General features: G+C 37.8%; 1 protein-coding gene across 2 annotated transcripts in view; it reads left to right on the forward strand.

The window, feature by feature from the left end:
- Nucleotides 1–10,937, forward strand: part of LOC133662283 (mitogen-activated protein kinase kinase kinase 11) — a 64,207-nt gene that overhangs the window by 29,376 nt on the left and 23,894 nt on the right. For both annotated transcript variants that reach the window (XR_009828089.1, XM_062066149.1), the window contains exon 2: nt 10,230–10,410. Coding sequence is in view for 1 of the 2 variants with exons in the window: in XM_062066149.1 (XP_061922133.1) it covers nt 10,230–10,410 (181 nt within the window). In the remaining variant the exon portion in view is untranslated. The remainder of the gene's footprint in view (nt 1–10,229; nt 10,411–10,937) is intronic.

Consider the following 10,937-nt stretch of genomic DNA (forward strand, 5'->3'; position numbering starts at 1 on the left):
GTGGAATTTTGCGATGAAAACAGAGCTGTTTGTATTGGCATACAATGGTGTACCAATACTTCCGCTTCAACCATTGACGTCACGCGCAAACGTCATCATACCTAGACGTTTTCAGCCGGAAGTTTCCCAGGAAATTTAAAATTGCCGTATTGGCATGTGTTGCAATGTTAAGATTTCATCATTGATATATAAACTATCAGACTGCGTGGTCGGTAGTAGTGGGTTTCAGTAGGCCTTTAACTCTGTGCCGTGTTGCTCAAAGTAGTTCCTTGGTGTTAGCTTTTACAATAACAATGTCGCTAATACTTGGTTAATATGCAGGTCACATCATGTAATTAAAGTATTGCTGCCGTTTTTTAGATGTTTTTAGAGGGCTTTATAGGTGGAATCGAGGACTGCTAATAGCGACATTGTTAGCCACCTCCTGCTAGCATTTATTATGGGCCTGCACCCATTCACATGCTGCAAAGCAGCACTGAATGCTTTGTGAGTAGCCCATTATATTATTGCTTGGACTAATGCTTTATAGTTCTTCTTCTATCTTTTTCTGCCATGTTTAAAGGCGAACTACACTTCTTTAAATTTTGTACATCATTCAAAATCCTTATGAGCACACAAGTTTACATTTTTTTTAATGCACTCTAACAAGTAAATAAATGCAAGAAAAAGTTTGCTTACAATGGAGCCTATGGGAGTCGCTCTATTCCTCCTATAAAGAGCTTAAAACACATTGCAAAAACTTTTCATATACCTACTGTAAGTATATATGTAATGTAATAACAGGCACACTAATAATATGTAATATTTAAGTATTTTGCTCATTTTAAGCATACAGCGGAGCATTGATTTCACAAACGCATCACAACGTTCGCATTTTCCTTCAACAACAATGATTATTACTCACTGGAGACATCAGGAGAGAAACTAAACATAATTAAACATCACGTACTGTACAATGTTTTCTCTCACTTGGTTGCCGACTGTTTGGATGTTAATATATTACGGGGGGTGGAATGAAACATTTTGGGTCTTTTTCGCCATTTCCGGGTTTTAAGTTGGCTGTCAAGGTGCACTTACTTCTCAGTTTATGTCCACATCATTTTACTATCAACGGAGGGGCATGATTTACAATCTAGAATAAACTTTCAAAAGCTCTGAGGCAAGAAAGCAGCTCACCAGCTGATGTCAATACAGCAGCATAAGGACGTTACTTCCTTTCTGATCAATGTGCCACTAAATGTAGGTCCTTAACAATGGCTCTTATAGTAACAATGTCGCTAATAGTTGTTAATATTCAATTCACAAAATGTAAATGCAGTATTGTCGGCGCTTTTTGGATGGTTATATATTGGGTTTTATAGTCTGAATAGACGCAATGATGTCAGGGCTCCCATTGGCTCCATTTTAGGATTACTTTTATTTATGTTTATTTACTGGTTAGAATGCATACAAATACATGTGTGTTCTTGTCTCTCATAAGGATTGTGAATTATAGGCACAATTCCCCCAAAAAGTATAGTTCCCTTTTAATACAGGACAAACCGGCCAATGAACCCCAACATATCTTATATCGTTGGGAATGTCTCGATTGCGTCGACAGTGCTACTTTATTTTTGGGAAAAAAAATTGTTACCATGGCGATGCTATTAAGTGAAAAGACCCTCAGTGGGCCCATTGATTTGGTACCCCACCTTTTATAATGGTCTTTTTTCAGGAAACCGCAGAATGAGGCGAGATTACCTCTTCTTGTAGCTTGGTGCTGAATATTAGAGATCGACAAATTTTTTTTTTTCAGAGCCGATACCGATTTTTAGTAGTCAAGGATGACGATAACCGATATTTGCAGCCGATATTCATTTGCAGTAAAAGGTATTTAAACTTGAATAGTATACGTCAATAAATAGCTGGACAAGGCTTTAAGACATTTTTTTTGTTTGTTATTTTTTCCCACATAATGTTTTAGGAAACGTCGAACCAGTAGTGACATATTGTTTTATGGGAGCACTAATACTGTAGTTATTTTAAAAAAATGGGATTTTTCTACATCACAATAATATTTTTTTTTGCGGTTTATGGATTCAATACACTGTAAGGTTTCCTCGTGAGGTATCCTGAAATATTGGTTGGTTGGTAGGTTGAAGTTTATTAGGAACATTTATACAGTTTCAATATATTATATCACATATTCTACATATTTCCATTTCTCTTTACATGTACAAAAAGGAGTAGGAAGACGCAAAGCTTATTCAATCCTACCAATTTTCCCCAGTAAAGAAGCGCAAAAACTAGAATTCCCGGGAAAAAAATGGAAGTTCTGACAAGTTCTTGCTGTTGGCGATCAGCTCTCCAAGGAGAGAAAGAGAGGGAGTGTCTGAATGTTCAGTACATCCAAAAGGATATGCTTTTTTGCTAGCATGCTTACTATAAGCATTTATGTATTTTACAAATATATACTAGACATGGCGTATGAACATAATTTTGCCTTGCTACTTTTGGTATTTCCTCCTATCTGATCACCTGCTAGCATGCAAATGTATTATACCAGCATTTTAGCAAATGTTTTATTTTTAACCTTAAATATCATGGATTTTGATACTTGGTGCCATCTTAGAAGAATGTTCTTCTTTGTTACCATGCTAACATTAGCAGTTTAACATTTTTGTTAATTTTATTTGTGTGAACTTAAAAATCATGACTTTTGATACTTTGCGCCGTCTTAGAAGTATGCTAACTTCTATGTTAGCATGTTAATGTTAGCATGCTAATGTTTTAAGTTAGCATATTTGCAAATGTTATTAATGTAAATCTAAAAATATTGGCTTTTGATGCTTGGTGCCACCTTAGAAGTACGTTAACTTTTCCTACGTTAGAATGATTATGTTAGCATGCCAAAATTTTGGTTTATTTTAGATAAAATGCTAGCATCATTTTATCTAATTCTATTCATTTAAACCGAAAAATCCTTGATTTTTCTACTTGACGGCATCTTAAAAGTATGCCAACTTTTCTAATGTTATCATGCCAATGTTAGCTTGCTAATGTTTTATGCTGGAATATTTGCTACTTTTATTCGTGTAAATTTAAAAATCATGGATTTTTACTCTTAGCACCATCTTAGTAGTATGTAAACCTCTCCTATTTTATCATGCTTACCTTTTATGCTATCATTTTATAAAATGTTTTCGCATAAACCTAAAAATAATGTATGCTAACTGTTCCTGTTTACATGTTATCGTTTGCATGCTAACATTTTCTGCTAGCAATTTAGATGGATAAGTTTAAACCTAAAAATCTTTAATTCTGATACTAAGCATTCATGTTAGCATAAACACGCTATTTATTCATTTTTTATACCTATTTTTTTACTTGGGTTTTACATTAAAGAGCTACTGAAACCCACTACTACCGACCACGCAGTCTGATAGTTTATATATCAATGATGAAATCTTAACACTGCAACACATTCCAATACGGCCGGGTTAGATTAGTAAAGTGCAATTTTAAATTTCATGTTAGCATAAACACGCTATTTATTCATTTTTTATACCTATTTTTTTACTTGGGTTTTACATTAAAGGGCTACTGAAACCCACTACTACCGACCACGCAGTCTGATAGTTTATATATCAATGATGAAATCTTAACACTGCAACACATTCCAATACGGCCGGGTTAGATTAGTAAAGTGCAATTTTAAATTTCCCGCGAAATATCCTGCTTATGATGACGTTTGCGCATGACGTCACAAATTGTAGCGGACATTTTGGGACACCATTGTGGCCAGCTATTAAGTCGTCTGATTTCATCGCAAAATTCCACAGTATTCTGGACATCTGTGTTGGTGAATCTTTTGCAATTTGTTTAATGAACAATGAAGACAGCAAAGAAGAAAGCTGTAGGTGGGAAGCGGTGTATTAGCGGCCGGCTGAACTGGGACAACAGAGACTCTTACCAGGAGGACTTTGAGTTGGATACGCGCTACCGTGAGTACGCAGCTGCGGCTTCCAAACATTTGATCGCTTGCCCGTAACTTTGGGGAAATATATGTGCTGTATGAACTTTGCGGAGGTGAACGGTACTTTGGGCTGTGGGATTGAGTGTGTTGTGCGGGTGTTTGATTTGTATTGGCGGGTTATATGGACGGGAGGGGGGAGGTGTTTGTTTTGCAGGATTAATTTGTGGCGTATTAAATATAAGCCGGGTTGTGTTGTGGCTAATAGAGTATATATATGTCTTGTGTTTGTTTACTGTTTTAGTCATTCCCAGCTGAATATCAGGTCCCACCCGCCTCTCACAGCATCTTCCCTATCTGAATCGCTTCCACTGCCCTCTAATCCTTCACTCTCACTTTCCTCATCCACGAATATTTCATCCTCGATCAAATTATAGGGTAATCGTCGCTTTCTCGGTCCGAATCGCTCTCGCTGCAGGTGGCCATGATTGTAAACGATGTGCAGATGTGAGGAGCTCCACAACCTGTGACGTCACGCTACTTCCGGTACAGGCAAGGCTTTTTTTTATCAGCGACCAAAAGTTGCGAACTTTATCGTCGATGTTCTCTACTAAATCCTATCAGCAAAAATATGGCAATATCGCGAAATTATCAAGTATGACACATAGAATGGACCTGCTACCCCCGTTTAAATAAGAAAATCTAATTTCAGTAGGCCTTTAACATTGGCGATGGCCAGAGTTTCACAGCACAGATATCAACATTTTTGCAGGAATTTTCTAACTTACTATTTAAAATGCATAGAAAAGAAATATGCGTCGTCTTGTCTCACATAGGGTTTGTGAATAATAGGGAACATTTTGTAAAAAGTGTGGCACCCCTTCAATACACTAATTTTATTGAATTATTTTTGTCTTTTTGCATTTGGTTATGTATGTAGTTTGTCATTTATAGAGAAAGATACCACAGAATACTTGCTGTTTCTTTTTTATATGGCTATATTTATTACTTTGGATGTCTAACAAGTTCATTACTAAGACGACATAGAAAAGTAGTTGGAAAAAACGTGCCCAAATAACCTGCCAAGCTGCTCATTGTCCCTTATCAGTCTCATTGGCGTGACTGTTCAGAGGTTGCCACTCCAGGCCGTCTGTCAGCCCATGGCCTCGACTCTCCCTTCAGGAAGACAAAGCTCCCGTTATTCCCGGGGAAAGCCCCCACCCTGCTGGAATACTCCACTCGCCTACGGTGCAAGGGAGGGCGGTGAGACTGAACGTTTAAAAAAGAGCGCAAGATCATAGGTCTTCAGTGAAGCTTCATTCGGCGAAGTGCAGAGTGAGGAGTGCTCTACAATCTTAGTTTAAACAACAAGAAATGTCTGGATCCCAGTTATGGGGCCCAATTTTTGCCTCAGAGATCAGCTGACAAGACCAGCCGTTTTTCAGCGCAGCTGTGTCTTGGTGTTTGCATTGCTGAAGATTGTACTCGCATGAAAGAATCCTTCTAAAACAGGGGTGTCCAAAGTGCGGCCATTTGCGACCCGCAGGTCATTTTTTAACGGCCCCACGGCACATTTTAAAAATACGATTGAAAAAAAAAAAAAACAGTAACAAGAAATTGTAGCAATGTTTACTCTAATCACACAAAGCTGCCATGTAGGCTGTTTCTTTCTTTAAAAAATAATAATGAATCAAAATCAATGTCATTATGAATTATTGACCTATTCAAGGCTCCAATTACGTCACATTAATTATTTTGAGATATTTTTTTGGGAAAATGTTGCATATTTTGTGTTTGCCATGTAAAAAAACGAGCTGTTTTTTTTAAAGAAGGGCCTAAAATGAACAAACAAAAAACATAAACAACAATAAAACTTATAATTGACAGATAGATCTGAAGTTGATCTCGAGATTATTGTGTTAAAAGTAAACAGTAAAAAAATAAATATTATAATTTATTTTTTAACACTTTAATAAGTAGGACCCTTTTGGATCCCCTACAATTTTAGTGTGATTAGTTTTTAAGTGTCATTGCTCAAAAAATAATAATGTATTCAATTCAATGGTGTTATGAGTTATTGACCTTTTTAAGGCTCCAATTATTATATAATCTCAAATATCCCACTTAAAAATTTTATTGGGTGAAAATATTGCATATTTTGTGTTTTTTCATTAAAAAAAATGTTTTTTTTTGACAAAAAGAGCATACAATTTAAATCTTTAAAAAATGTTATATTGACAGATAGACCTAAAGTTGATCTAGAGATTTAAAAACTTGAATAATAACACAAATAATAATAAAGAATAATGACACATTTTTTATATTTTTTGGACCAAAACCCTTTGGGGTCCCCGGGATCAAGCCTGAGTGGAAGCCTAAATGTATATTTTTTATACATATATTGTATTGGTTTTTAAAATAAAAAAATATCAAAATGGCCCCTGCTTGCTTTGATTTTTCAATGTGCGGCCCTCAGTGGAAAAAGTTTGGACACCCCTGTTCTAAAGGAATGTACGCTCTGGGAGGCACAATTACATTTTCAGATTCCTTCTTACACACATACAGGGGATGCGTGAATTCCAGGAGGGTCCTGCTTGTCTAGCCAGGACACCGGCTAGAATTTGAGAGCGAATTTACTTGCTGTTGTTGTTTCATGCTGCTTAGCACTAATGAGGATGTTGACAATACTGCACTACAAAACACAAACCATTTTTTTCATGGATAGGGTTTTTTTTGTGAACAAACATGCTCTTCAATTATGTAAATGTCAACATAAGCATTTTTTTGTAATAAGAACACATTGACCCAGGATTTGATGAGAAGGTCCACATTGATGGTTGCAATTGTAATTGTATAATGCTTGTAAACCAAAGTCAACCTTATTATTTTTGTAGAGGCAGATCACACTATATTTTAAGCCATGTCGTGCAAAAATGTATTAAGAAACCAAACAAGAGAAGAATAAAAAATTAAGCTCCCTCCAGGTTTTATACTTCCTCAAACTGTCATTGCACTGGTAATGATATCATATTTCCCTGAAAGTATTATATCATCATATCTCAAATTTGTGTTTCACACCAGGCGACAGTCATGTGGAGAAATTGCTGACTCTGTTTATTCCGTTGAGTCAGTCCCCAGCACCAAAGTGGACACACTCGCTTGTGTTCAATGCAACAAACAAACAATAGCAAACACGGGCCAGTTGCCGCGGTGATCTTTCACGGTTGTCGTATATGGCAACATTGTTGCCTTGGCCTCGCTATCAGGCCACTGACCGTCGTGTCCGGGTAAGATTAGTGCTCTTGACGTCCTACTTGGCCACCACTTTGCTCCCACATCCTACAAAATATTGTTTGGTATATAAAAGTCATACTGCATGGTATGATGTGTGCTGTACTGTAGTTTTGGATGCAAGTGTCTTGTAGTTCTAACCTGGGGGTGTCAAACCGGTGCTGTGCGGTGAGGAGTAAAGCGGAGGAATGTATGGCATACCTGCCAACATTGAGACCTCCGAATTCGGGGGGTTGCGGGGGTGTATATATTTTTAAGTATTTCTTATATATAAATATATATATATATATATATATATATATATATATATATATATATATATATATATATATATATATATATATATAATCCGTTCATGAATGAGTATATCCGTTCGGCCATTGTGTTCAATTGAGAAGACTGATCTACAAAATTTGCAGGCAGCATACCCTTTCCCCCTGGATGAACTGAAATTATTTTTTTCAAGCATTTTGGAACTTGCAAGCTTACTTCTTCTTCTTACTCGTCGTCGCCATGTCTCTTCTGCGTTCTTCTGCTTCATCTCTGTTATGTTTTTGAACATTACTACTTGCCGTAGTTTTGAAGCAACGCGTGATGGGAATCCGGATGTTGTGTGTCAGTGTATTAACGTGCCGGCTGGAATAAACACACACTGAGAAATAGCTCCGTGCCTGCCTACTTTATGAATTATAGATAAACCTATAGATAACGGAGACATATATAATAGTCTCCTTTTCAGGTGAGAGAGGACCCTAAAGGCAGCGCCTTTAAGGCACGCCCCCAATATTGTTGTCTGGGTGGAAATCGGGAGAAATTCGGGAGAATGGTTGCCCCAGGAGATTTTCGAGAGGGGCACTGAAATTCGGGAGTCTTCCGGGAAAATCGGGAGGGTTGGCAAGTATGATGTATGGAGGTGGGCCAAATATAGGTAAACAATTGGTAAACTTGAAATATGTAAAGAAGTATTGTCACATAACCAAATAGATATTATTTGTCCATTGGATTTTATTGACTTTATTTCCTTTTATCCTCATCTCAATGGATTTTTCTTGGCGTATCAATTAGGCCTGGGCCGATAACACAATTTGTTGGCCGATATATCGTCTCAACATCAATGACTCACCATCCATGAACCTCACCACACGTCACTGGGTCAAACACACACAGCGTCACACATTTAGGTGGTTGACTGCTGACCTGCGGGCTCACTTGGTCTCCAGTCAGGAAGTAGAAGAAGAATGCAGCGTGCTTGTGTGTGCTGAGGCTGCTAAATGAGCTTTTGTTGCTCATGCTACATTGCTACCCTAGCTGGCGTTGTGGACTTGTTGTGTGATTGTATATTAGGTGTGTGCACATACAATTGTGTGTTCCAGGCCCTTGCAGACACTTTTGGTGATGGCGGCTTTTTTTGTCTTATATTTGAGCAGGGTCTCGATGTATGGCCTGCCACTACCCCCTCACTTCCTGGACGTGGTCTCGCCAGGCCGTCCCTCCAGAAGTACTCCTCAAAAGTGTGGCCATGTAGTGGATGTTTGAAATTTACGCACACACACACACACACACACACACACACACACACACTGCAGTGCAGACAACAAAAGCTCTTGTGATGCATTCTTTTGTGACGTCAAACGCTCTGCCCGTGGGCAATGAGGAGCAGCACAGGATGTCCGACAGAAACACAGGGAATCACTCATAAGCGTTGTAGAGACGTTAAAATGTGTGTTTATGTGTCACTAATCCTTAGCAAATTTGCTAAGGGTTAAGACGTACAGACACGTTTTGCTTCACAACAGTCTTGTTCTCAACGAATTTTAATCACAATTTACACACATATTTGTGTACCAAATTTGGCGATTCTGCTAAACGCTCTAGAGCAGGGGTGTCAAACTTGTTTTTATTGAGGGCCACATCGCAGTTATGTCTGCCCTCAAAGGGCCACTTGTAAATATGTGATAAAAAAAAAAGGGTAAGTATTCGGCTCATGATATTGCATTTTTGCCTAAGCATTTGATTATTCGCTTTTTTTACGTCCGCTTAATAAACCCACAACAGAATTTAGTGTAAAAAAACTCACTCAGTTGCCAGAATTTTATCGTAAGAGTTAGTGTTTTTTATGGCATATTACTGTAAATGGAATGGAAAAACAGTACCACTCTTTTACAGTAAAATCTAGAGTTGTTGATTTTATAGTGTATTACTGTAAACACAAACAGTACCAAAGTTGTTTTTTTTTGTACAAAAAAAAGAAGAAGAATTTTACCGTAAAGTCTATTGTAATTTTTACAGTGCACAATTTGATAACTTGCTTTGAAATCATAAGTTAAGGTGATATTCAAGTACTTATTTTTATTTTTTTAAATATATAATATTTTTTTGCATTATTAGATCATATTCCATTTTAAAAGATATGTATATAAAGATAAGCATGCAGTTCATGTATCTTTTGAATATCAATGAAAAGATCAAATAAATTTAGTAAGAAAATATTCTTTATTAAAGCAAATTATTACCATTTCGCGGGCCATATAAAATGATGTGGCGGGCCAGATCTGGCCCCCGGGTCTTGAGTTTGACACTAGTGCTCTAGAGTTACAGTGAGTGTTTTGTAAAGTGAGGTAGAGGGAGCAACAGAGTCAATCCAACTTATAATACGGGTGTAAGAACAGCGCTACTGTGTGTTGTATTTGTCGAAAAAATAACAACACAGGCACCACTGTAGTGCTACATGTTTTGGCTAATTTTCCCCAATTTGTGTGTGGCGGTTCAGGAGAAGAGAGCTGTCATAGTTGAACACACACATACGTTACAGGGAGTCCTAGGTTCCTCACATAAATGTGATTACATTTTGTGTCACCCCCAAAGTGTCCCCTAAATCCTTTGAAAGACGTGGTAAAATATACTGACGTCGAAATAATTTGCGATTCTTTTTCTTCCGATATGATAGCGATTTTTAATGTCTTGCATTGTCTTGCCTCTCTTGCAGTCCTTCTGGCACAGCCCATCGAGAACGAATGTATGGAGGGCTTGACGCTGAAGATCACCGACTTCGGCCTGGCCAGGGAGTGGCACAAAACCACCAAGATGAGCACAGCTGGCACTTACGCCTGGATGGCCCCCGAGGTCATCAAGTCCTCCACCTTCTCAAAGGGCAGCGATGTCTGGAGGTGAGCTACTGATTGGTGAAAAAATACTTGAAAGAAAAACTACGAGTACCATTGGTGATCAACTTATCCAGCACATTTGATAATAATACTAATATGGTGAGCCAGAATATTAGGAACAATACCCATTAGTGCGGTACACTGCAACTACAATAATAAGCATGTTGTTAATTACATTAAGATTTGTATTTAATTAATGGGCAACATAGCAAGCAAACGGCTGAAGTGTCAGGTTTTTGGGGGGTTTTTGCACCTGGATGCAGAAGCTCTGGAAAAGGCTCTTGAACAGTGTTCTGTACAGTTTTTATTTTTCTATTGTCCATGAGAACCAAAATTAGGCACTTCTGCACGCAACAGTCGAAAATAGTAAATACAAACAAAACTGCGAGGGAGAAGCAACAAACTTCTCAAAGGACATAAAGTACAAAACTAGCAAGGTGCCCCACAAAGGCTAGCCAGCTAAATAAATCTCCAAACAGGGAACAACGCAAAGTATTAGTGATGGGTCGGGCAACACCGATATGTTGGCG

This window comes from Entelurus aequoreus, linkage group LG12 (assembly GCF_033978785.1).
Source record: "Entelurus aequoreus isolate RoL-2023_Sb linkage group LG12, RoL_Eaeq_v1.1, whole genome shotgun sequence".
NCBI classification, from domain to species: Eukaryota; Metazoa; Chordata; class Actinopteri; order Syngnathiformes; family Syngnathidae; genus Entelurus; species Entelurus aequoreus.